This window comes from Citrus sinensis, chromosome 3 (assembly GCF_022201045.2).
Source record: "Citrus sinensis cultivar Valencia sweet orange chromosome 3, DVS_A1.0, whole genome shotgun sequence".
Classification (NCBI taxonomy): domain Eukaryota; kingdom Viridiplantae; phylum Streptophyta; class Magnoliopsida; order Sapindales; family Rutaceae; genus Citrus; species Citrus sinensis.
Genome location: NC_068558.1, coordinates 35,482,871 through 35,510,358, shown reverse-complemented (window position 1 = coordinate 35,510,358; position 27,488 = coordinate 35,482,871). Strand labels below are relative to the sequence as shown.

The window sequence follows — 27,488 nt, the reverse complement described above, 5'->3', positions numbered from 1 at the left end:
CATCTTGAAGCAAATAGATTCTCCAGAAGATGTCCACAAACACTTTAAATGTGTGCCAGATAGTAATTCATTACACTTGGATTTGTTACTCAAACTAAGAACAAAAAGGTAATGAGTTATGCCTGATTTCATAGCATAGTTGTTGCACATAATTCAGTTTTCCTATAAAACAAGCCAGTTATAAATCACTCTAAATCTTTGCTGAAGTAGGCTTAACCTTCTCTTCGAGAAACTGCAGCATATGTCCCCGTTTCCAATTGTCAATGCTGCAAAGGAGTCATAACAAATAAATCATATTTTCTTTTAGGACTTCATTACTCTATCTGTCTACCGGAAAGGAAATGAGCAATTAAAAGTACATAAGGTACGCATATGCAAGCTATCAAGTGGTCAGGAAAACCTAATCACGAACCACAAATTCAATTGACAGCAGAAAAGAGGGCTTATCAAATTTACAATGCCACCGTTGAGTTATAAGACCCTCAGGCCACAACCTCGTGTTACAAGGTCTATGAAATTCAGGTATCTCTGTGGAATCAATGTGAGATCTAAAGCACGTAGCAGGGGGACATCATACTCATTTAATGCTGCTTGGGCTAGGTGAAATTTCTTTACAGTACCTCAGAGGGAAAATATAGTCTTTTAAATGCTTCTGCACTGAGGAAAATGTAATAGAGGTGAAATATGGAGGTACAAGGCAGCAACCAATGATAACATGTAAGCCTAAAAATTTCAGCAGTCTCACTTAATTATCATGAGTGACATCTAGCATAACTCTAGGCTCAGTTTCCTAATTATCCACCTGGAAATTTGTTAAAGGTGTGTAATATCAGTAGTTAATATTAACAAAAGCAGCTCACCTTATGGTTTCCTTGTGTTGCCCCTCCTGAGCAAGCATGACCAACTGAGGCGGAGAATTGAAAAATATTGAACTCTTAACTGTAGGAAACTTATCCTTCTCTTCTTCAATGAAACCAACAATTTCATGATAGAAAACCAATTTCCTCATGCACGCCTCCAGTATTGCACCTGAATAAGTAATCACCTAATTGGCAATTTCACCATATTATTATACATCATTCTATTTTCTCAGAAGAAACATAAACTTGACACTGAGACCAAACAGAGAAAGACAAAATCTTGAAATGAATATTCTTTTTTTAATCATGAGATACATGACAAGTTGTTTGACTTTCCAAGACCACTAGTTACTTTACCCAAGAAAGAAAAAGAGACACACACACACACACACAAACAGCCAAAAAAAGATTTATGACCACACAAAGATGACAGGTGGACCACATGAGAACTGGTGCAATAGGAGGAATCAAGGATCCTCTCCACAAAACATTTAGAAGAGGAGCTTGAAGGCCAAGGCTACCTAGACAATCTAGTAAAAGACCAAATTCTCATATACTTTCAATCATAAAAACAAGAATCCGAATTGTATCATGGTGAATTCTCAAGACTTTTTATTTCACATATTATAGATAATGGACAATTATTCTTGTTAAATATTTAACAAACATGTAAAAGATCTCCTGTCGCATACATATTTCCCATGGTGACAAATATAAAAAGTTGTAGATAGAGGCGGCGAACACGTGCCTTCATATCAAGAAGTCAGCAAGGAGAAGGTCTAACAAGCAGAGTTTATCATATGAGGTAATTGATGTACAAAAATGTCATTGTCAAAGGAAGTTAACCATTTCTTCGCATTTAGAAACCTATATATTTACTTCCAGCAGTCAGAGCTATAAAGTTCGATGCCTGTCCTCATCAAAGAAATACTTTGTCTGTTTATTAAAGATAAAGGAGAGCAGAGAAGCAAACAAGAGGGATGTCTACAGAATTCCCCTTTAGCAAATACAGAAATCTCTATTTGAATTTACCTTGCATCTATCTTAAAGGGTAATTTTCAAGAAAATGGAAGGATCACTGAAACACCAGAAAGAAATAAAAGACCTAAAAACAAGTCAACAACAGAGTTATAAAGATTTCAATGAATTTCTGATAAGAAAATATGCTTATCATCGCTTCTGAATGATGTGCACCTTGCCCATGGAATCATCAGAATCCTCTGTGCAACATTTCAAGCAGTCAGATACCAATTCTGCCACCAAAAGTTGGACTTTAGCATATTTGTAACAATATGAACGAACCATTCTTATAAATAATATTCTTAGTGGGAACAGTTAAGGGAGTGGGACAACTAGCCCTAAGAAATAGTTTCTAGTTTGTGAAATTACAACACTGTTAACCACATTATAGATTATTCGAAGAAAAAACACAGAAGGATCATTGTTATACAACTTAATTTGCAAGCATACATTGTTCATGATAGTTAGTGGTGTTATTCTTGTACATTTAAAACTACCCACATAAGGTCATCAGTGCTGGATCTGCGACAACATGCGCCTAACATCCTTGCTGTTAGGTCTTTCATTTGGATCTTCCAAAGTGCAAAAGCAAGCAATCTTTAAAACAAGAAGCATTTGCTCCTCACAGCCATTGCCCACGAGCTTTGAATCGATAGCCCGCTTAGGATTCTCAGAGGCCATGACATTTCTCATCCATTTAACAAAACTCATCTCGTTTGTATGTTGGAAGAATTTATCGGACGGAAGTTTTCCCATCACCAGACCAGCTAGCAACGCCCCAAAGTATATATCACACTTTTCAGTAAGTGTTAGCATCTGCAAATACTCTGGGGCTATGTATTCCACCGTTCCCACCACATTCGAAGTTGTGATATGTGTATGAGCATCAGGAATTGCTCTTGCAAAACCAAAACCAGAAATCCTGGCTTCGATATCATCATCTAGAAGCACGTTCACTGGGTTTAGATCTCTATGGATTATACGAGGGCAATGGTGCATATGCAGATACTCAAGCCCACAAGCCAGTCCAAGTGCAATTCTGTGTCTAGCTAGCCAATCTAATTCTCGTCTCCCTTGTGAGACATTGTTGAGAATGTCTTGTAAACTTCAATTCTTCATGAATTCGTACACAAAGTAAATGGCAGTCGGGCCTGGTCACATGAGCCAGCAAAGGATGAAGATTTCTGTGCCTAATTTGACCCACAGTATTAATCTCAGACTGAATTTGCCTCATTTTCTTGTTCAACAGCATCTCAGACTGAATTTGCCTCATTTTCTTGTTCAACAGCATACTATCTTCTTCAATCAATGCTGCAGCATCCATTGGAGGCCCCACAATTTTCTTAATAGAAATCATCCTTCCATTTTGTCCTGGTAGTTCAGCTTTGTAAACTTCTCCACACCCACCAGATCCTATTTTCTCCAAAGAAGCAAGACCACCTTTTTTTTCCAAGAAAGCCAAATCCTTGGCTTTCTTAATTAATGGACTAAAGATTGCAGGGCCAGGATCTCTGCCCACACGTCTTACCGCTGCCAAGAATAGCTTTGGATAAAAAAAAAGAAAGAAAGAACAAACACACATGGAAATATGGAATTAGCATTAGCAATTAGTCAGAGCACTGACAGAGTGATGACATAAACAGTGAAATAAACTGATCCCGGTTTACCTTATTTTTCAATTAAGGGAAAAAACCGACACCAGTTTACCACTCTTTCTGTCAGCTCAATCACAGGCTTCCATTTGAATATCATTGCTGATACATTGGCTCCACTCACCAAAGGGACTGCGGGTAATCTTAGCCGGACATTTCTGAACTTGCCATCTGAGCTTTCTTTCAAACCTAGTGGGTCTATCTGCGATGCAATATCTTGCAATCTAGCATTGACCTCCTTTATTTTGGACATTGCTATGGAATCAGACTCATCCACAGCATCATCATCTAGCATCAACTTCCTCTGGAAACTTTCCATCTGAAACTCATCCAACAAATATTCAACACCACAAGCCAAGTTCTGAAGTTTGCATAGCCACATCTTAACCGACTGATTCGTTGTCTGCTTCTCCACTGCATGACCTAGAACCTCATTACTCTTCACCAACATCTTCTTCCATCCAATCAGATCGGCCTGGATATGCTCTTCGCGTGCAAACTGCCGAAACCAATCTGAAGTAAACTTTTGTAGTAGCGTCTCAATAGATTTAGAGTGAAAGTAAGATATGGTCTCTTCCTGGCTGCAAAAACGGTAGGAATTATCGAGAGTCAACTTTGGCATCTTTTTTTCTGTCAATCGGTCGTTTTCTTCCCTGATTAGTTAGGCGCCCACACAGACGATCAAATCCTACCTATTTGATCAAAGTAGATTCAGAATCATGCTTATCTAGCACATTGCAGCCACAATTGGTTCCCACAAGCAATCAGACCAATCACGAATACTACAACATGCATAAAAAATAATAACACATGTTTATAAGCTTATTTAAAAGTGAAAAACCACACCAAAATACATCAAATATAATACTTCACAAAACAGTTAACAGAAATTATGAAAGCTTAATGTATAATAAAAAAAAAAAACCATTTTCAATTTCCATGCCTAATTGCTGTATTTATCAAAACAATAGTGATATCAGTAATAATAAGTGCAACGAGAAATTATCGAGTCTTACTACCAATAGAATCTTCTCCAAGGCGAAATGAGTGTCTCTTTTCCGCCGACAGAGTTCGTAGGAGCGGTGTGGTTAGGCAGACCGGCGTCGGAGTGGCCGTGTTCCCCGGTGTATGAAATGAGCGATGGGAATAGCTCCCGATTTGATCTAATTTCGAGTAAGGTGAACCGAAGGCCAGAGGGAATACAAATAATTTGAAACTACGCCATTTTTTTATTATAATTTCACGTGCTTCCTTCTGTGCTTGGCATGCGCATTATGTCATTTACTGTAATTTTAAAGTGACTTGCTTGCTTATGTAGGTCTCTCAATATAATGTATACGTGGGTTTGTTTGGGTTCGGTTACGTTGAAATTGTTATACGGCGTATTATTTTTTTTGTAATTATACGATTAAAATTATAATATATTTTTTATTATTTATTATTTTATATATGTAATTACAATTTATTTTTTTACGTTAGAGTAATTATAAGGTAGCGATGACTTATATATCTTGTTTATTAGCCGTGTATGCACATGACAAAGGGCAAAGTCAGTTTCTATTTTTATATCTTTAATCATTTTGGAAACATTATTATTTTTATTATGTTGTGTTAGCTAGAGATAGTTTAAGCGTCTTGTTTATTGTCTGAACCAACCGCAGCAAGTGGGACAGAAGATGGACAATGCCGAGCATCATCAATCTGTTGACATCGAGAGATTAGCAGATTCTTTGAGAGGCAAGTTCAGGAGTTTGCATCGGTTGCCCGAGAAGTTGTGGTACCTGGTATATAAACGACTGCGTTATCATCACGAATTACCTCGTCAACACAGCACGTGATGTTGACTTAGTCAAAACCAGGTTATCGAAAACTGGCGATGGAACAGTGAAGCTGTGTCGACTCTTTTTCACAACCTTGTCCAGGAAGCTTCATTGTCGGCTAAAAGTTTCCAGTATACTGGTCTTGTTGAAGATCTGAAGGCCTATTGCAGATACCATTGGCATAGGTGGAAGGCAATGTTGAGACAAGATTTACTTCAATATTCGTGGGCATCTATCTCAGTTATTGCAGCCGTTATTCTCCTTCTACTCACTTTGATCCAAACAGTTTGTTCTATCATCGGAATGTAGATTGCACGATTTTAATCTGTATATTGTCAGATTTTATATCGAGTGTCTGAGTGTAGCTCAATCTGAAAAGTGTCAAAGATCTTGTACCCTGTGTGAACTATTATTCAATAATTATCAATCAAAACTTGATAACAAGATGAACAAAATGCTTAGATGATATAATCTTGTATTCTTTTCCACCATGCATATCCAAAAAATTATGAAAACTTGTCATTGAAGTAAAATAGTATCAGAGTAGCAGAATTTATCTCGAAGCAAACAACTTCTCCAGAATATGTCCAAGATACACTTCAAATGTGCACTGGATAGTAAGTAATTCATCACATTTGGATTTAATATTCAATCTAAGATTAAAAAAGAAGGGTAATAATTTATGCCCACTCTCATAGTATACTACATTGCATGTAAATTCAATTTTCCAATAAAAAGTTATACATCACTCTAAATCTTTGCTGAAGCTGAAGTAGGCTTAACCTTCTCTTGTAAGAACTGCAGCATATGTTCCCGTTTCCAATTGTCAATTCTGCAAAGGAATCATAGAAAATAAATCATAATTTATTATAGGACTTCATTACTCTATGGGAAAGGGAATGAGAAAAAGAAAATAAATACGGTATGCATATGCGAGCTATTAAGTGCTCAGGAAAACCTAATCTCGAAGCATTAATTCAATTGACAACAGAAAAGAGGGCCTACGAATTTTACAGTGCCACCATTGAGTTATTAGATCCTCAGGTCACAACCTCACATATTACAAGGTTTATGAAATTCAGGCATCCATGTGGGATCAATGTGAGATCTAAAGCACATAACAGGAGGACATCATACTCATTTAGTGCTGTTTGGTCTAGGCGAAATTTATTTACAGAACCTCGGAAGAAAAATATAGTCTTTTAAATGCTTCTGCACCAAGGAAAAGGTAATAGTGGGGAAATATGAGGTAAAAGGCAGCAACCACAAATAAAACGGAAGCCTAAAATTTCCAGCAGTCTCCATTAATTATCATGAGTGACATCTAGCATAACTCTAGGCTCAATTTCCTAATTATCCTGCTGGCAATTTTTTAAAAAAAGAGTAATATCAGTAGTTAATATTAAAAAAAGCAGCTCACCTTATGGTTTCCTTGTGTTGCCCCTCCTCATCCAGCATTATCAACTTAGGCGGAGAATTGAAAACATATTGAACTCTAACTGTAGGAAACTTATCCTTCTCTTCTTCAATGAAACCAACAATTTCAGGATAGAAAACTAATTTCCTCATGCACGCCTCCAGTATTGCACCTGAATATGTAATCTGCAATTTCATCAGATCATTATACGTCATTCTATTGTCGCTGAAGAGACAAAACGGTACACCAGAAACAAACAAAGAACGCAATGCTTGAAGTAAATATTTAAAAAATAGACTTCCTTTTGTGCAAATCAGCAGATACAGGACAAGTTGTTTGACTTTCCAAGACGACGATTTATTCCCGAAGAAAGAAAAACAGACACGTGCGCACACACACAAGACTAAAAATGATTTATAACCATGCAAAGAGGAGAGGTGCACCTCATGAGAACTGGTGTGGTTGGGGAGTCAAGGATCTTATCCTCAAAACATTTAGAAGAGGGATTGAAGGCCATGGCTACCTCAGGCGATCTAGTAAAAGACCAAAATCCTCATTTGAATACTTTCTATCATAAAAGCATGAAGCCACATTGTACCATGGGAATTCTCAGACTTTTTCCCCCCCACGTATTATAGATATAGATTACTGTTCTTGTTAAATATTTAACAAACATGCAAAAAAGATCTCCTTTCTCATACATATTTCTCATGGTGGCAAAGATAAAAACTTTTAGATAGAAGCAATGAATATGTGCCTTCTTATCAGCAAGTCAGCAAGGAAAAGGTATAAGCAGCACAAAATTTCTCAAATAAGGAAATTGATGTACAAAAATGTCATTATCAAAGGAAGTTAACCATTTCTTCTTCCTTAGAAACCTACATATTTGCTTCCGGCATTCAGAGCTGCAGAGTTCCATGCCTGTACTCATCAAAAGAAATACAAGTAGAAAACTAAAGACTTATTTACTAAAGATAAAGGAGAGCAAACAAGCAAACAAGCAAACAAGGAGGATGTCTAGAGAATTCCCCTTTGTCAAATGCAGAAATCTGTTTGAATTTACCATATGTCTATCTTAAAAGGGTGCTTTCAAGAAAATGGAAGGATCATTGAAATAACAGAAAGAAATTAAAAGACCTAAAACATGTCAACAGCAGATTCATAAATATTTCATCGAATTTCTAATCAGGAAATCATGCTTATCATTCCTTCCGAAAGATCTGTACCTTGCTCATGGAATCATCAGAATCCTCTGTGCAACATTTCAAGCAGTCAGCTACCAACTCTGCAACCAAACGTTGAACTTTAGCGTATTTAGAACAATGTGAACGAGCCAGTCTCATAAATTTTGGGCAGAAATTGAGTTCAATAAATATATCAAACACACAGGAAGACAAACTGTGCTCCAAATTCCAATTATTTGACCAAACTCAAATTACAGTCACTGCATTTTTACCATAGGGTTGCCAATGCTATCCTCCGCAATTGTACATTTTCACTGCAATTTTACCATAGGTTTGCCAAGGCTGCCCTCTGCGATTCTACATTTTTACCTACTGTGGCCAATTTTTTTTATAATTAAAACAACATTATTACTGCATTCAGCCTTCAATCACTTTAATAATAAGAAAAAAAAAAAACTTTTAGAGAGGAAAAGAAAAAAATAAAGAGCACAAAGCAAACAACAATATAAACAACTCCACTCAGTAAATTTTAGGGAAGGCAAAATTTTTAAGCCTAATGTTTATCTAGCTTCCAGCTGGATAATATCATAAGGTCAGCAACTAAAGATTCAGTGTTTACAGACTAGCAAAGATATCAACAATCAAGCAACGGAAACTGAAGGAAAAGCCAAGCGCTAAAATTATATCCAGTAGAACACACTATCATCCACATGGAACGGAAAGGTGAAAAAATATCTTTACATCCTTTTACTTAATTGTCATTTCAGATGATTAAACCGTACAATGGTGATTTTTATGAACCAGGTTATCATACTCAAGTTCAGTATATATCAGAAAACTCTCTTTGTTTAATTATGCCCTGCACTTTCAAACTCAGAAAACAAAAATTCTTGGACCTGCAACTTTAGTCTCTTGCAGAGAAAAAATTGCCAAATAAAGTTTCTATCTCATCAAGCATGTACAGCTTGAAGAACTTTGTATAATTATTTACAGTTAATTGATGACATTGGCAACTCCAATTTCGCGCTTCTTCCACATTTTCAGCCTAAACCCAAGATAACCAACTTGTGAGTCCAGCATTAGAACCCAATTATGTAAGAATAACACAGAAAAAATTACAAAAAAAAAAATCGGTTACTTTGCCCAGAAACACATAATCCTCCAATCCACTTTGAAAACCCCACCTGGGTTCTACCACTAAACCAATAACAAAAACCCTAAACTCAAATTCCAAACCAAATACATCACAACAATCCAAATAACTGAAACCCCAGAAAATTACTAGAAACCAGCAAAAAAAAAATGTAAAATTTACAGTAAAAGCAATTACAAAAGAAAAAATAAAATAAAATAACAAAGGGAAAAAATGGAAATTTGAGAAGAGAAATGGAAAAGGGTGACCTTGGTCTTTGACATACTCAGCGAAAGTGTTGCAATCAGAGCAAAGAGCAAGCCCTGTGAATCCCAGATCCTCACATTCTCTTGTGCTCAGTTGCTCTTTTGATGTCACTGCAACTGCTGATATTATCACTATAAACAACACCGCTTCATAAATATTCGACAAACCCATCTCTCTTTTTCTCTTTCTCCAAACTCTAAAATCGAATTTCTCTCGTTCTTGCTGTGTCGGTTAAGATCAGAGCAGACATGGAGTCAAGTTCTTAAATCAAGGATACGACATCGTTTATCGCTGGTAATAAACGATGTCGTATTAGTTTATGTACATTAAAAACTGGAAATCTGAAAATCTGATTACAGTTTATTAATCCTAATATTTGTTCCATTTAAAAAAAAAATGGTTTTAAAATATTTCTAAAGGGTGAAAGCTTGATTAGTCTATATATTTTAAGGTTATGGTCTATTTAATTCTTATATTTTTAAAAATACTTCAAAGCATTCATGCAGTTAAACTATTGACACTTCTGCCAGTACTTTTTGTTATTTTTTGCTTGCTTTTGTAATATTACTATCTTACAATAATATTCCTTACACATTAATAAAAATAAACAATTAAATTATCAATTTACCACAAAAAGAATAATTTTTGTCGAGGCTCATGTACGTACAAAAAAATTAATATTGTAAAAAAAATTAAATTACCAATTTTTTAGACATTAATAAAAAAACTGATATATTAAACTTCTCAACATAGTGTTCCACAAAAATTAATATATATTCTTTTTATTTTTATTTTATTTTTTGGGATTAAATTAGTAATTTATTTTTTTCTCTTTATTAATGTCCCAAAAAGAAGAAAACAGAAACAATGTAAGAGGATAATATTGTAAAATAAAAAAGAATAAAAAGTAACTCCACATATATCAATAATTTAACAGTAAAGATGTTTTGAGTATTTTAAAAAATACATTGATTATATAGACATTAATCTCAAAATATAGGGATTAAATGAGTTTTATTCATTTTTTAAAAAGTCTAAAATAAAACAGTTACTTTTGTATGATCCTCTAAATTAAAAAGCTTCAATGTAAAAAGTTGAAAAGAAACTAAACAATAAATGTGAATCAGTTCGGTGATTAAAGGGAAATCTAAAGCTTAATTGGTCGTTAAATTTCATAGAAATTAAGAAAGTTGATTTTATAATAAGGGAAGAGTTAAAAGATAAAAAATAAAAACACTCTAAATTTAATATATTTTAGCTTATAATATATTAAAATCTGTATTTTTAATGTTTTAAATTTTCTTTACTTTAAGATGGTAAGAAATTCCTTTTATCATACACACATAGATATACAGATTGAGTGATTTTTAAGTGAGAGTTCCCAAAAGCTGGACTATGTAACAGGTTTCTCGCATTTTATTAAAGTGCCCGACCCTCGTTGGATAATTTGTACATACGGAGGCAAGCTTGCCAAAGAAATTAACATAATAAAGCAAACAATCCTTTGCCTTTAACGTTCAATAAGCTTTCCTTGTATAGGTAAATCGAAGCAGTCGTTATATCATCATCAAGTTGAAGGTCCTTGAATTTTGGTTCCGCAGTAGGATCATACAAAAATATGCGTCCCTCGTCAGTTATTGCAAATAGGAAGGCACCGTTCTTCCAAAATCCAAGAACTTTATACACTTCAAATTCTTCGTCGTTTGCAATAAAAGGCGCAGTAACGATGAATTGTCTGGTCCAATTATAATTGTGACTCTCCTTATTCATTATCCAGATGTCAAAACAGTTCCTTCTCTTCATCAAATAGCAAATATGAAAGAGAATCATTATGTACCCCCCAAAGCTTTATACGGCCAGTGAATTGGGCTTTCATGACGGCAATCAGGCGGCTGTATCTCTTGGAAAACTTCATTACTCAGGTCAAATGAGAGGATCACCTTATAGTCGGGATGTTTAATTTCAAATCGAGGCTTTACCGGCCAGTAACAATCTCCATTTTGGTATCTGCCTTTTGACGTGTCACCAACTTCGAATTTATACTTGCTCAATTCCAAGCTTTGAAAATTTCTCCAGGAATTAGTATCAATGCTGTAAATTGCAACTTGATTTGAATCTGACGACTTTAGGACGTCATTATGATCGTATTGGGCAATAGCCATCGCGCATACTAACTTGCTGCAGTTACTTTTCTGATCCATTCCCAGTCCAACACCATAAATTGTCCAGAATGAGTCTGGTTTGATCTTCGGGAGAATTTTGTAATCCCTGGTGGCAAACTTCCATAAACCTATTTCTTGCTTAATGTCTGAAATGCAACAAAACAAACCCCATTCGAAAGGGCCCATTGGACATGCTTCTCGGGGCATTACTGGAAGAATATCTTCTCGCAAAGATACATCTGCCAATGTTTCATCGTGGAATAAACAAATACAAAGACGCTCCTCATGTGGATCATCCTCGTCATCAGCCAAATAGCGTACGACGAGACGGGTACTGTGTTCATTTTCTTGGTGTTTGGAAATGAAACCAGGGCTTCCGAATAATTCATGCCAAAATTTACAAACGCACTTGAACCGTAGTAATGATTTCACGGGCAATTTTGATAGAATTTCTATAACAGTGTCTTCAGACATAGATCCTTCGCTTTTCGCCATCGTCTCATCTGCCTTCAAAAGTTTTGGACTTTTCATTTTCTTTTTTATTTTTCTTTTTCTTCGTTTGGTCAATCTACCACTATATTTTTCTGTCAAAATAATATCTACTCAACTCATGTCCCAGGCTGAATAAAGAAAATTTCTCAATAATGATATATGATGATTGGATAAAACTCAGCTCAATCATGATAGATGCAATCTACCACATCATCAAGCTCGTCATACGCACTTTGAAAATATCTCTAGGAATTACTACTAAAGCTCAAAATAGAAACTTGTTTTGAATCATAAAAAGTTTCTGGAGTTTTACCATCAGAGGAAGTTGCAGTTTGTAAACCAACTTCTTGTAATTACTTTTCGATCGGATTCAATCACAATCCAACGTTAATTCTAGAGCATTAACAATTTTTTGAAGAGTGCAATAGTAAATTGAAACAGACGAGAAAATCACCTCAACAACCAATTAACAGTATATCATAAGCTTGTTTAGTCTTTATATTTTAAGCGTTTATTGAATTCCCATATTTTTTAAAAAAAAATATACTTCAAGGCACCTCTATTGTTAAATACATTACATCTTACCCCTTACTTTTTTTTTTTTTTTACAATAACATCTTTGTAACAATATTCCTGGGAATGTTATTGAAAAGAAAAAAAGTTGATAATTTATCAAATTATCCTTATAAATAACATAAAAATTTACTGAAATTATTATATAATTATTTTATTTTTAATCTCAATTTGTTAAATTAATTTTTTATAGAATAACTATTAGTAAAATTGTTGCAAGATATCAAACATTACTTTAAGATGGCTGACATTAGTTATTAGCATGGTTGTTGCACGGGTAAAAAGGAAAAAGGACACCTAACATCCCCCAAGTTTTGGAAATGATCAAAAAGACCTTCAAGTTTTCAATAAGAGACATAAGATCTCTTTTTACTTATAATACCCTTTAACTTTATAAATAAAAAAAGACCCTAAAATTTTATAATAAATCGAAATATAACATTAAAATAAATGTAATAATATATGCATTTCAAAATATTTTTACACTTTTCACTCTATCAAAAATATTTTATTATATTAAAGTAATTTTTATAATAAATAGATATAAAATATTAAAATAAATAAATTAAAATTAAGTTATTTTGAATATTATGTGAGAAATAATCTAGTATTATTAATAGAGAGATATTTTGTTAATTGTAAAATTTATTTAGTCCCAAGTTTATATTTTTTTTTATAATAAATACAAAAATATTATTAAAATAAATATGTTAATTTATAATTTTAATATTATTTTAATTGTTCATATTATTAGTTTACTAGATAGATTATATTATTTATATTATATCTGTATTAATTAAAAAAATTTAAAGTGAACTTTATGATTACTATATTCAAAAGTTATTATTTTCAAAAAGAGGTCTTGATGTCTCTTTTTAAAAACTTAGGGTCTTTGTGATTATTTTTCAAACTTTAGGGCTGTAAGTGTCCTTTTTCCTAAGTACAAAAGATATTAGTTATTTCATACCACTATTTGTTAGTAAGTCTGCTAATAAATAATTATTGATTAATTTATTAAAATTAACTTTTTAAAAGATAAATTAATTAATGTCAAGAATATTTTTGTAAGAATATTATTATAAAAGCTAAGAAAAACCAAGAGTAAGAATGTCACATAATTAACAATGAAGATTTTTAAAGTATTTTTTAAAATATAGGAACTAAATGAATAATAAATCAAAATACAAAAACTGGACAAGCATTTACCCAATCATATGAGTCGTTTCAACTTATTGCCATCAAGGCTCAAGCTCACTTCTAAAGCTTTGAGTATATAAATTCAAGGACTAAGGCACAGCTTCAAAACGATAGAGATGACCGAAGATCTAACATCATACCTGCAGGTAAAACCAAAAAGTAAAGTTGGGTCTGCTTAATACTTTGATCCAACATCTTTCTAGCCAAAGTGTATTTACTATAATAACAAAGTGTTAACAGTTCAATTATGTTAGAATAATGAATTAGATGTTTGATAAAATGCCTCATTAAGCACCCTCAGCTTGGTCTTTGAACATCAGTATCAGCCCTCCCTCTACAGCAAGCATTGCATGGCTACTGACTCAGCAGACTCTGATGGGTGATGACTCAAAAGGATTGCACAAAAAAAATGTTTATTGTGCTTTGTGAAGGACAATGAATCATGTTCATTAGATTGATATGCGCAGCCATTAGATTTGTATTACAGCTGTAAATCATACACTGAGCATTTCTTGGAAAAGAAGAACGTATATTGTGTATATATTTGGACGATAAATACAATACAAAAAATTGTTCTGGAAAAATTGATCCTTAAACTTTGCTGCTTCGTGTTTTACATATTTAGTTCTTCATTTTTTCAACTTGGTGTCGGAGCAAGCTTGGAGATTTTCAATCAATGGAACCTGCCGAAACAATACCAAGGAATCAAAAGAATGACACTCAAACTGCAGATACATCATCACTCACACAAAAATCAAATAGAAATCACACAAAGTAATTAACACTTCAATGACATATTTTAATAAAGTAAATAAAGAGAAAGAGAACAAAAGAAGATCTCCTGGGAAAACAAAGAAGTTTATTTGTATTTCGTTAATTATCAAACTTGTTACCAGCTAATCCAATCATGATTGGTATAGATGTGGAGTTAAAAGAATAATCTAGAAATATGGGAGAGAGCATGTAGCCGATAACAGAAGATAAAAAGGAAAATGAAGTTCCGGCTATGATTGCCATTACAATGAAGAAGAAATTAATCAACTAACTTACAATGAAGAAAAATAGAAAATTTTGTGAGTTTTGAGGTTACAGAGTTCAGTCCTCTGTTTAGCAATCAAAACCCATTTACCATTTATGCGGACATAACGTATATGGGTTATCAAATGCCAATATTGGCCTACATCCTTCCTGCACCTTTCTTCTATCAATGTACATTTCGAGATATACAGCTGCAAAAGTGAGGTGGGCAGGCCATTCTCTGGAAAGTATTTGAGCTTGCGGCAATCTTGGAGATCAAGGCGTTTCAAAGAAGTGAGGTTTTCAACAACTGAAGACAGGCGTTCCAGCTTTGTGAAATTGGCAATACGCAAATGACTTAGAGACAGGAAGTGTCATTCCTATCTCCTCTTGCGGAAACGACACCACATCTGGACATCCTCTAGAGATGTTGAGCCGTTTGAGAGAGGTGAATCTGTGCAATCCCCACTCGAAATGTGCCCTACAAATCTTCATATCACGAATCACAAGTGAATCAATGTTGGCGGGAAAGCCATCCCCGGGGAAAGATACCACACTTGGAAGATATCCTAAATTTAAACGTTGAAGAGAGGTTAGATTGTACATGCCGTTGGGTAAGGCCTCTAGTTTCTGACTACCATTTATGTCAACCTTATTCAGTTTCGTAGAAGGCAATCCTCCTCTGGGAAAGGAAATCAGATTATTGCAAAATCCTAAACCGAACCTTGGAAGATTCTGGAGCTTATGCAAATCATCAGGTATCATTTTAAGATTTTCACAACTCCAAATCGAAATTTCTTCAAGAGATGTGTTCTCCAGTCTTTCTGCTATTGACTCTAGCTTTGAAAATCCATGAAGAGAAAGATATTTGAGAGCTTTAGGTAGATTGTCACTCAATGACAAAAAAAGCAAGGTTCGGGCAACGTTTAACTGCAAGGCGCTCAAGCGTGGCTGAGAACTTGTTTTTCCACAATAAAGATGCCAGAGATGCACAATCTTCAATTTCTAAGGACTCAAGGTGAGAGGTGTGCCTGTTGCATCCACTGTTGATGTCCTCTTCCTCAGTCAAAATCCTTAAATTATTGCAATTACTGACCTTCAGCCGCTTAAGGCTGGTAGGCAGCTCAATTCTAGCAATATATGTCAAAGAATTACATTGGAAAATTTGCAGACTCCCAAGAGATGGCTTAGTGTCCCGCATCCATGCTTCAGGTAAGGATTCCAGCGCATTGCAAAACATGATTGTAACTGTTTTCGACTGGGAAGGCAGAGTAGCCTATGGGAAGGAAACAAGTGAATTTCACTTTGAGATCTGTATCTCTCTGAGGGAACCGATGTTGAGCAATGCTTGTGGTAGCTTCACTATGCCTTGTACTCGACCAAAAAAAAAATACCGAAGTCTGCACGTCAATCCTTGTTGTTGTGTACGGTCATGTTCTTCCTCAGCAACCCAGGAAAAAAGTGGAGGACAGCTCTTAATACGAAACCGATTAAGGGAGCAAAGGTTTTGCAGTAATCTAATTCCAGTCTGCCACAAATATCTTAGCTCTTGAGCATTATCAATTTCCAATTTCTCCAATTTGAGCAGCTCTTGCTTGAATAGCCCTTCTATTACTTGATTTGATTAATCCCAAAGAACCACTGAACTGGATGAGCTGAGGTTGATTGCCCTTCCCCACCACCTCTTTACATCCATTTACTTTTAATTTGCGTAGAGTTGGAAGACTCAGAATTGATACCAGCAGTTGTTTACATTTTCGAATGACAAGGGTCTCCAATGAAGGGAGATATTCTGACAATGTTCTTTGAAGCTTAGAACAACTTACAAGAGAAAGCTCTCGCAGATCAGCCAAACCTTCATTACTTTTACCAGATCCACGAGGAATCCACTCTTCCCATTCTTGCATATCTTGAAAACAGAGAGTCTCCAGTGATGGAAAGGGTACTGAACAACCATTTCCATAAATTTCCGAACCCACACTCTTCACTCTGGCAATTCTTCTAATGAAAAGATATTTTAGAAAGGGTAATTGCCCGATTGATGGCAAAGAAGCACACATGCTACAATCTTTAATTCTTAGGTTCACTAAATTTGACATTGAGGAATTTCCCAACCAAATTGGAAATTTTGTGCCACCATAGCCATTGATTTTGAGCTTTTTCAGACTTTGATGAGGTTTTAGCAGGTCCAGCACACGTGTTTCAGTTTCTGGCTCCCTTATATTGCTAGTACTGTTATTCCATTCAAGCAATAAATCTTTAAGATTCCCCTTGCCGTTTAGTTGAGCTTCCTTGGCATCACTAACCTCTTTTACGTTCTCCAGCCTTGAATTACAAAGTGTCCCTTGAAGATGTATCAAGGACTTCAACTGTCGTAACCCAGAGCCAATTTCATTGCCTACAACAAATTTACACATTGTTCGAAGAGAAGTCAATTTTCCGATCCCCAGAGGCATTTCCTCCAATGAATCGGTTGAAGGATTGTTGAGATAGTGCAGTTTAATCAGGTTTCCCATATCTGTACACAACTTCTTGAGTTGACGGCAATTTTGCAGCAAAAGTGCATGCTAAAGTGTGTTGACAGATTCTGGCAAGCTTCTAATTTTAGTTTCGGATAGGTCAAGGTATCGTAAATGCATCAAATTGCCAATTGAATTTGACAGTTCAATGATGCTATATACCCACGCAAAGACAGAACCCTTGGACGATGCAGCTCTAACAACTTATGAAGAAAGCCATAAGCAAAGTAATTGCCCCAGGTACCCGGTAGTGATACTGGTAAAAATGTTCACAAATTTTCTAGATCATGAAAGGCCTCAAACCTTTTATTACCATCATATCATCCACGAATGTACGATAAATGGCTAAGATTCTTGGAATTATTCTGTTACATGTTACCATCCGGGGTATCCTTCATTCTGAAGTAAATCTCCCCTGCAGCCCGTTGAGCAAGTCATTGTTGAGATCGTGCATGTTAGAGAAGCTCACTGTGCAGAAAAGAGGAAGCTGCACAAGCTAAGGAAAACCAGCAAGCTGGTGACGTCAGATGAATGTAAGCAGAATGACAGCTCAGCTGCCACCTCAGCTTAAGTAGTTAATAGTCTGGTGTGATTACTCTGTATATCGAGCTGTGGTTATGCATGTGTTGATGCTACTGAATTAGTTAGTTATTAGCTTTAGTAATCCTTGAGCTTTGAGTATAAATAAGTTGTAATCATAACATTTCTTATTAAGAAAAATAAATACAAGAAATCTGAAAGTTCTCTGGATATTTTCTGAGATATTTTCTCAGCAACCAAACAATATTTTCTCTCAATTTCTTTCATGGTATCAGAGCCAATATGGCTAGTTCCAGCAACACAACAACACTTTCAAATTCAACAAATGCAAATCAACCTTCACAGATCTCATTCTCATTTAGTAATCCAATAAAGCTAGATCGATCTAATTTTCTAATCTGGAGAAAACAAGTTCTTACATCAATCAGAGGAAATCGGCTTGAAGATTTCATATCTGAAAATCAGATCATACCAGAGCAACATATCATTCAAACAACAGCTGATGGATCAGTGCAGAAAGTAGATAATCCAGCATACACAAATTGGAGAGCTCAGGATCAAATACTACTTGGCTGGCTGTTATCATCAGTTAATGAAGGTATTCTCAGTTCTATTCTTAATTGTGACAATTCACGAGATGCTTGGAGATCCATTGAGAAACAATTTGGAGCTCAGTCTGAAGCTAAAATAATGCAACTTCGTTATGAATTGAATGTACTTAGAAAGGAATCCATGTCTGTTGAAGAATATTGCTTAAAAGTCAAAATATTAGCTGATAAACTTGCCTGTGCTGGTAGTCCTATGTCAGAAAGGGATCTGTTAATGCAAGTTCTAAATGGATTAGGGACTGGTTATCTAGATCTTGCATCTATTATCACAGCTAATAAGATGTCTTATGATGATGCTTATGCCTTACTGTTAACACATGAGGCACGATTAGAACAAAGTCAGACCAATCAGAATACTAAAGTCATATTCAATGCTAACTATGAAATGATGAATTCCAATTATTCTCAAGTCAGAGGGAATAATAGAAGAGGAGGTTTTGGTTATGGAGGATATCGTGGACAAATTTATAATGGAAACAGAAATGCTGGAAGAGGAATGATGTTTAATACATATCCTAGAGGTTTTAATAACAGTGGTCATAATTTTGGAAGAGGCAACTCTATGCCAATGCAGTTTCACAAAGTCTTATCACATCCTAAGCCTCATGGTCAAGGTTTTGTGTCAGCTGGAACTGAATCAGATGATAACATTCCTGTTTGTCAGATATGTCATAAGTCAGGGCACACAGCTGATGCTTGTTGGCACAGATATATTGAGAATTATGTGCCACAGTCAAGGCATTTTGGCAGAGGAAGAGGACCTAAGTCAGCTTATATGACTACATTTGACTCACATGCTGAGTTTGCACCATATTTTGATGATTCTTATGCTATGAACTGCTCAAATTATCAGTCTTACAATCTGGATCCAGTGACATATTCTTCTATGCCTCATTGTTCATCTGAAATGTCTTCTGCACCTGGAGCTACTGGAGCTGCCTATCTTGCAAATTTTGAAGGGCCTGCTGATGAAGGGTGGTATCTTGATAGTGGAGCAACTCATCACTTAACCAACAACATGGCTAATATGCAGGTCAGAGAGGAATTCAATGGTTCTGATCAGCTTATCATTGGAAATGGACAAGGTTTGCCCATAACTCATGTTGGTGATGCTAAATTTGTTTTTAAACCTTCATTTACTCAACACAAACACCCACACATAGTACTGAAAGATATTCTTCTTGTCCCTTCAATTACCAAAAATTTATTGAGTATTTCTAAACTCACATCTGATAACCATTTGTCTGTTGAATTTCTTGGAAATATTTGTTATGTGAAGGATGCTCTGAAGGGGGAAGTTCTGCTGCAGGGTATTGCTGAAAGAGGATTATATAGGCTGTTATTCAAACCATACTCATTTTCTAAATCATCTTTTCTATCTCAGATCAGTTTAAATAAGCCAATGTCAATGCTGTCATGTTTTCATTTTAATTCTGCAACTGATGTTAATAATGCAGATTGTAGCCATTCAAAATCTTGTTATTCATCTACTGCATTATCTTGTACAACATCAGTGAATAAGATTGCTTTGTTTCATAATAGATTTGGTCATCCCAATCAATATATCTTAAAGCATGTTCTCAAAAACATCAAGTCTGCAAATTTTTCTGATAATCAAATAACACAAGCACTGCAATACATCTGTGAAGCTTGTCAAATGGGCAAAGGTCATAAGCTTCATTTCCCTTCATCCACAACCAAAACAACTAAGTTTTTAGAACTGATACATACAGATCTCTGGGGTCCTTCACCTGTTTACACTAGAGATGGATATCACTATTATATCAGTTTTGTGGATGATTTTAGCAGGTTTACCTGGATCTACCCTCTAAAGTTTAAGTCTGAAGCTCTAAGTGTCTTTAAGCTTTTCAAAACACAGGTTGAAAATCAGTTTCAAACCACCATTAAGCAGTTACAATCTGATTGGGGGGGTGAGTACAGACCTTTCACTGAGTTCTTAAATCAGTGTGGTATCATTTTTAGACACTCCTGCCCATACACTCATCATCAAAATGGATTGGTTGAAAGAAAGCATAGGCATATTGTTGAAATGGGACTTACACTGCTAGCTCAATCTAAATTACCCTTCAAATTCTGGTGGGAAGCATTTCATACAGCTGTGTACATCATAAATATGTTGCCTTCTGTTGTTCTCAAACTTTTGTCTCCCTATGAGAAACTTTTTAAACACCAACCCAACTATGATATGCTTAAGTGTTTTGGTTGTGCATGCTATCCTTACTTGAGGGATTATAACCAACACAAATTTGACTATCATTCCAGCAAATGTATCTTTCTAGGATATAGTTCATCACACAAAGGTTACAAGTGCTTACATCCTTCAGGTCATCTTTACATAGCAAGACATGTCATATTTGATGAACTCACTTTTCCTTACTCTACTGATTCTAGCTTTCATTGTTTCACTGAGTCATCATCATCACCTCTTTCTTCTACTTCCTTTTCTCCTCAGCAAATATATCATCTTTCCACTTTGCCTGTTGTTCAATCATTTACTGAAAATAGCACTGGTTATTCCTTGTCTGCAAACCCTGACAGCAGCAACTCAACTCACTCAGAAAATCCTGCACAAACAACAAATGATCAAAATTCACAGCAAGTAAGTTCTCAAACTCATCTACCTGTTAATACACAACATTTCTTATCTGCCTCTGCTTCTGATAATACAACATCATTAACTCCTACTGTTGACTTACCTCAAATACAATCCAACATTCATCCTATGACCACCAGAAGTAAATCTGGCATTTTTAAACCAAAAGTGTATGCAGCCATTCTCACTCACAAAGAACCAGATTCAGTGCAAGAAGCTTTGAGTGATTCCAGATGGGTGAAGGCTATGCAAGATGAGTATAATGCCTTAGTTCACAATAATACTTGGTCCCTGGTTCCTAAAGAGACTGATCAACAGATTGTGGATAATAAGTGGGTGTATAGGATTAAATACAACACTGATGGGAGTGTAGCCAAATACAAAGTTAGGCTTGTTGCCAAAGGTTTTCAACAAATTGCAGGGGTAAACTACTTTGAAACTTTTAGTCCAGTTATTAAACCAGCAACTGTCAGAGTGGTATTAAGCTTAGCAGTGATGAACAAATGGAAAATTAGACAAGTTGATGTCAATAATGCATTTCTCAATGGGGATTTGACAGAAGAAGTTTATATGTCTCAGCCAATAGGTTTTATTGACAACACAAAGCCTGATTATGTGTGTAAATTGCACAAGTCTCTTTATGGACTTAAACAAGCTCCTCGAGCTTGGTATGATAAACTTAAGAGCTGCTTGCTGCAGTGGGGATTCACTGATACTACTTCTGATACATCTCTGTTTTTGAAAAGGAGTCATACTTCCATGATTCTTGTGTTGATATATGTGGATGATATCTTGGTTACAGGTCCTAGCAGTGCTGAATTAGAACATTTTATTGCAACACTAAGCTCAACTTTTGCCTTAAAAGATCTTGGCATTTTATCTTATTTTCTTGGGGTAGAAGTCTTATATGATGAAGATTGCATATTTCTGTCTCAGAGGAAATACATCAGAGATTTGTTAGCTAAGGTTGACATGATTAATTGCAAGGGCATTGATACTCCTTTAAGTACTGGTCTGAAGTTACAGAAGTCTGTTCAAGGACAGCTTGGTCATTATCTTGAAGATCCTACATATTATAGAAGCATTGTTGGAAGCATGCAGTATCTAGTTTTGACAAGACCTGAGATTGCTTTTGCAGTTAACAAACTCAGTCAGTATGTATCTGCTCCTACACTACAGCATCTCATGGCATGTAAAAGGGTTTTAAGATATCTAAAGGCCACTCAGGACTATGGTTTAAAGTTCATCAAAGAAGGCAATATGGAGCTTACTGGATTTACAGATGCTGATTGGGCATGTGATTTAGATGACAGGAAATCAGTGAGTGCATATTGTATCTACCTAGGTAATAATCTTATCTCATGGTCTTCTAAAAAGCAAGGAGTAATAGCTAGGTCAAGTGCCGAGAGTGAGTACAGGGCATTGGCATCAGCTAGTGCAGAATTAACTTGGTTGCAGTCCTTGTTTGCTGAAGTTGGAGTATGCTGCACAGCTAAACCTATTATTTGGTGTGATAACATTAGTGCAGCTGAATTGGCCAAGAACCCAGTTTACCATTCCAGAACAAAACACATTGAGATTGACATACACTTTATTCGCAACAAGGTTCTTAATAAGGAGCTCAGCATTCAATATATAGCAAGTGCAGATCAAGTTGCAGACATAATGACTAAACCTCTTTCCTTCGTACAGTTTAATTACTTGAGGGCCAAACTCAATGTTCACTCTTGTCCTTTGAGTTTGAGGGGGGCTGTTAGAGAAGCTCACTGTGCAGAAAAGAGGAAGCTGCACAAGCTAAGGAAAACCAGCAAGCTGGTGACGTCAGATGAATGTAAGCAGAATGACAGCTCAGCTGCCACCTCAGCTTAAGTAGTTAATAGTCTGGTGTGATTACTCTGTATATCGAGCTGTGGTTATGCATGTGTTGATGCTACTGAATTAGTTAGTTATTAGCTTTAGTAATCCTTGAGCTTTGAGTATAAATAAGTTGTAATCATAACATTTCTTATTAAGAAAAATAAATACAAGAAATCTGAAAGTTCTCTGGATATTTTCTAAGATATTTTCTCAGCAACCAAACAATATTTTCTCTCAATTTCTTTCAGTGCATCACAAACAGCAACTTATTGCTACTTGATAGTTGAAAGAATGACCTTGAATATAACTCCTGGAAATACTTGCGGCATAGATTTTCCATTTGCTTCTTGTCGCTTTCATGATTTAAGAAACCTTCAACCATCCACAACAAGATGATCTCCTCTTGTTGAAATTCATAATCTTTTGGAAGCAATGAGCAGTACGCAATGCATTGTTTTAGTAAACTTTTAGCTGTGGAGAAAGGTAATGGTGACTCACTCTAAGTGCGGTTATAATATCGCACTCCTCCTCTGATAGCTTCCATATCTTGCAGTTGTGGACATCTTCCCAGTCATTTGGGTCATATTTAACTCGTAAGAGTCCACCAAGAGATTTTGCAACCAAAGGCAAGCCGTTGCATTTCTTTACTATTTTCTCACCGATTTCCTTTAAGGATGGATGCGTGCTAAAATCTTTTTCCCCCAAGGAGTGTTGGGTGAAAACAGACAAGCAGTCGTTGTTTGACAACTCTTTCAATGGATAAGCTGGAAGAGTCCCTGTCTTTTCTACAACGCACAGATTACGAGTAGTGATAACAATCTTACTTCCCGGTGCACCAGCTTAAAAGGACGGCTCAGGTTGGTCCAATCATTAGATTTCTCATTCCAGACATCATCTAAAATAAGAAAAAAAATTATTTCCAGAAAATTGTTTTTTCGGTTTTACTTGGAGCAAATTCAAGTCACGATCATCGACAAGCTGGTCAGAAGCAATGGACTTTAGGATTGATTTTGTCACCCAGATGATGTCAAAATCTTCAGAGACACAAGTCCAAGATTTGAGATCAAAATGATTATGCACTCGAACATCGTTATAGACAAGCTGAGCAAGAGTTGTCTTGCCTATTCCGCCCATTCCTATGATAGGAATGACAGAGAGTCCATCATCAGTTCTTAAATCATCACTCAACAACAATTCAACAGTCTCCTCTTTTTCTTTATCTCTGCCATACACTTTGGCTTCATTTACCAAAGAGGTTGTGGGAAGTCTTTGTCTGACTTTTCTAGACTTCCCCGCTGAATTTTCTTTCAAATCAAGCAGGTCTTTCTGCTTTTCAATTTCTTGCAGCCTGATAGTCACATCTTCAATTTTAGCCGCCATCATGTGATCGAACTTCATAGTTCGTGGACTAAAATTGGTGCAGCAACTAGGAATGAGCTTCCGAAACTTTGTTGTAGTTGTTTGAGCTGCTGCTGGTCCTTGAAACATCAAATTCCTCTAGAAAGCTTCAGTTTCAAGCTCATCCAACAAATCATCAACATCATAAGCCAAGTTCTGAAGATCGCCAAGCCACATCTTCACTGATTGGTCCGTGTTCTGCTTCTCATCCGCGTCGTCAAGCACCTCGTTAATCTTCACCAATGTCTTTTTCCACTTCATCAGATCGGCCTGGCTCTGCTTTTGGCGTGCAAACAACAGAATCGCCTTCGAAGCCAACTTCTTGAGAAGCAACTCGCTGGACACAAATAGAATTGCCTCTCTTATATTAGATATTTTATTTATTCTTAAGAATCCTAAGGAATTTTGAGAAATGGTGTAGAGAAAATCTGCAGAAAAATTTAATTGAACTGATGTAAGTTACAAGTTTGATTCATGGAGGCATAATCAATTTCGCATAGTTTTTTATTTCTTTTTTTTTTTTGGTGTATTAAACCATCTGTTATCCAAATACCACATTGGGCCCTGACTAATTCAGATTCGAGCCAGGTTGGACCACTAGGGCGGCAAAGCTCTCCCAACAAGTATTTAACGCAGCTGCATTCCCAAAACCGAGAACCGAGAACCTTGGTTAAGTTAAAACAACCCCATACTAGTTGATCTATGCGCTTGTTGGTGTAGTTTTTTATTTCTAATTCAAATGGAACTTGTCATGACTCATGTTTTTATTTTTTATTACCTTTTTTTAATTTCCCGCTATGATATTTTTTTTTCCCGGATTATAGCGGGAAGTGCAAATTGAGTTAAAAGATTTAAGAAAAAGTAAACAACAAACAATGACACTTTGGAGTTAAGTAAAAGAATACTACTTCGGTGTTAAGTAAAAGAGTTCGACTATTGGACCCCTCTAATCTTCTCACGTAACCTCTTTTTCAGTTATATTTATTTTATTTCTAAAAATATAAATTTTTTAATACATTGTGAATTTTTCATTTAGTTTTTTTTTTTAATTTTTAAAACTCAAAGTACTATTGAGCTATTTTTTTATTTCTTTTATAATCTTATTATTATCCTACACATAAATTAAAAAATTTTATAGGTGATGAATTTTTAAATGTTAATCATTGACTTAAATTACATATATTTTAAATTATAATTTGAAAGCAATTTTAGGTACAAAAATATATGATCAATAAGAAATAGGAAAAGAATAATAGATTATTCTAAATTTGTACAATTTATTTTAGTTGAATAGGAAATAATAGGTAGAAAAAAAAAAAAGATCAATTATGAATAGAAGTAATTTGTTGAAAAAAAAATTCGAGTGTGTTCAATTTTTATTTGTTCTTACCTTAATTTTATTTAAAGTAGGGTTTTATAAGGATAATAAAAGGATGCTAATAGTTTCACTCTAAATGAAGCTGTTATGTAGTTGGCAACTAATTAATGCTGAATGAGAATAAATTAAATTGGATTTCTAGGTTAAATGTATGAATAGTCCGGAAAACGAGAGCATGCATGCTTCACACACCTTATTACCGTCCCCGACAACACAACTAAAATAATTTCCTCCTTCAAAACTGGTGACTTAAGAACAATAATTTTACTTGTTTTTTAAGCTTTAGGGCAAAGATAAATAGATGATTAAAGGTTCGTTTGAAATTAAAGTTAGACAACTGTATCTTAAAAACTACAACAATAAAGTGTTTGGTAAACACTAACTACTATAGTTTGAAAAATATGTTGATATGATTTTTTACTTATATGATAAAAAATATATTATATCTTTAATAATTTTGTCAAAATTATTATTTACAAATTATATTTACTACATACTATTAACTTTTGTTTCATAATTATAATTTTTTTTTCCATAACGTCTATAGTTTAAAACCTACAGCCGCTATAGTTTACATTTTAAAAATTATAACACCTCAATTCCAAATAAAAATTAAAATTAGGTGAATTGAATGACTAGCCTATTCTTGGACCAACAACATAGCCTTTCCTGGCCAGGCCACCAACACGGTCTGCGAACAAGGGATTTGAGAGTTTAAGCTGAAGATGTTGTTCCTGCACTAGTAGTCAATATTCATTGGGAAGCAACAACTTCTGCTTCTGATGATGAAAGTGAAAATGTCTCAATATTATCTTTTGTAAAGCAATCATAGGGAAGACAATGAGCTAAAAAGAAAGAAGAAAATCAAAAGCGCTTAACCCGAGGGTTATTGTCACTTAACTTTAGTAAGAACAATACAGTTTTAACACATTAATGGTGCGTTTACTAAACAGCAATCGGAATGAGATAGAATCGGAATAGACTGAAATGAGAATTAAAAATAGGAATCAGAATAAGTTGTTTACTTAAACTGTTGGAATCGGAATTAGAGTGAATCAATCTCCACCGCTTTTTACTATTTCTTTCTCGTCCCTTCACTTATTTCCTCTCTTTCTCTTATAAGAAAATCCTACTTCCTGATCAAGTTGATTTGAAAAATTTTGGAGCCAAAAATAATAATGTATGAAAATATTAGTAAATTTCATTCATGCCAAAAACAAGCAAGCTTCACCCCACTTTGATTATTCATAAAAAAATATAATCCAAAAAGCATCTACTGAAATTCAACGAAAGAAAAATGAAAATTTATTCTAAGGTGCAAAGAACTTACAAATTATTTAACTTTTCAAACTGATGCTTCTGATTTTAAAATATATATAAAATAAAATTGGTGATGCTATTAACTGTTAGCCTGTTATATGATTTTAGATTGTAATATTCTTCTTACAGTATTTATCCATCTTTCAACCCATCCGAAGTTCTATTTGCAATAGAATAAGAAAAAAGAGATGGACAAAATAAAAAGAATAATGTCGTTGAAAATTGAAACCATCCATATCTATTTTTTTGCATCATTACTTGTTAAGTTTTGTTGAAGTTCATTACACCAAATTCCAAATCTATTCTTCACTATCTCATTTATAAATATATAAATACACACACACATTCTCCCAAATAAGTTGAAGAGACAAAAATACCCTCACCAAACATTTTATTCCTATCCTGCCCAAAGGAAACACTATAAACGGCATTTCATTTCATCTATTTCTCTAAACGTTGTT

General features: G+C 35.0%; 4 protein-coding genes and 1 pseudogene across 4 annotated transcripts; all 5 read right to left on the bottom strand.

The window, feature by feature from the left end:
* Positions 1-190: 190 nt before the first annotated feature.
* LOC127900792 (uncharacterized) lies at positions 191-2,165 on the bottom strand. The gene is made up of 3 exons (XM_052436026.1): positions 2,055-2,165; positions 861-1,045; positions 191-266 (listed from the first exon to the last, which is right to left on the bottom strand). The coding sequence occupies exons 1-3, from the start codon at positions 2,163-2,165 to the stop codon at positions 191-193; spliced, it is 372 nt and encodes a 123-aa protein (XP_052291986.1).
* LOC102622064 (leucine-rich repeat receptor-like serine/threonine/tyrosine-protein kinase SOBIR1) lies at positions 902-4,885 on the bottom strand. The gene is given in 5 exon segments (XM_052437232.1): positions 902-2,113; positions 2,331-3,011; positions 3,013-3,423; positions 3,657-4,224; positions 4,552-4,885. Coding segments are annotated over 3 exon segments (1,530 nt in total). The 5' UTR covers positions 4,155-4,224; positions 4,552-4,885; the 3' UTR covers positions 902-2,113; positions 2,331-2,390.
* Positions 4,886-5,849: 964 nt separating this feature from the next.
* LOC102622669 (uncharacterized) lies at positions 5,850-9,620 on the bottom strand. Its single transcript, XM_006478582.4, has 4 exons — positions 9,355-9,620; positions 7,996-8,054; positions 6,773-6,954; positions 5,850-6,184 (listed from the first exon to the last, which is right to left on the bottom strand). The coding sequence occupies exons 1-4, from the start codon at positions 9,521-9,523 to the stop codon at positions 6,103-6,105; spliced, it is 492 nt and encodes a 163-aa protein (XP_006478645.1). The 5' UTR covers positions 9,524-9,620; the 3' UTR covers positions 5,850-6,102.
* Positions 9,621-11,181: 1,561 nt separating this feature from the next.
* LOC127900791 (F-box protein At5g49610-like) lies at positions 11,182-12,009 on the bottom strand. Its single transcript, XM_052436025.1, has one exon. The coding sequence runs from the start codon at positions 12,007-12,009 to the stop codon at positions 11,182-11,184; it is 828 nt and encodes a 275-aa protein (XP_052291985.1).
* Positions 12,010-23,265: 11,256 nt separating this feature from the next.
* On the bottom strand, positions 23,266-25,117 carry LOC112498161 (putative disease resistance protein RGA3; annotated as a pseudogene).
* Positions 25,118-27,488: the final 2,371 nt, after the last annotated feature.

What these genes read in the sequence shown, in the direction of transcription:
- LOC127900792 (XM_052436026.1), bottom strand. Translation starts at nt 2,165, where the DNA reads ATGGTTCGTTCATATTGTTACAAATATGCTAAAGTCCAACTTTTGGTG. An exon ending in CTGATGATTCCATGGGCAAG is followed by an intron (nt 1,046 to 2,054) that starts GTGCACATCATT and finishes ATTGCCAATTAG; the next exon opens with GTGATTACTTATTCAGGTGC. An exon ending in CAACACAAGGAAACCATAAG is followed by an intron (nt 267 to 860) that starts GTGAGCTGCTTT and finishes ACTCCTTTGCAG; the next exon opens with CATTGACAATTGGAAACGGG.
- LOC102622669 (XM_006478582.4), bottom strand. Translation starts at nt 9,523, where the DNA reads ATGGGTTTGTCGAATATTTATGAAGCGGTGTTGTTTATAGTGATAATA. An exon ending in TGAGTATGTCAAAGACCAAG is followed by an intron (nt 8,055 to 9,354) that starts GTCACCCTTTTC and finishes GTTTGGTTGCAG; the next exon opens with AGTTGGTAGCTGACTGCTTG. An exon ending in CAACACAAGGAAACCATAAG is followed by an intron (nt 6,185 to 6,772) that starts GTGAGCTGCTTT and finishes ATTCCTTTGCAG; the next exon opens with AATTGACAATTGGAAACGGG.
- LOC127900791 (XM_052436025.1), bottom strand. Translation starts at nt 12,009, where the DNA reads ATGGCGAAAAGCGAAGGATCTATGTCTGAAGACACTGTTATAGAAATT.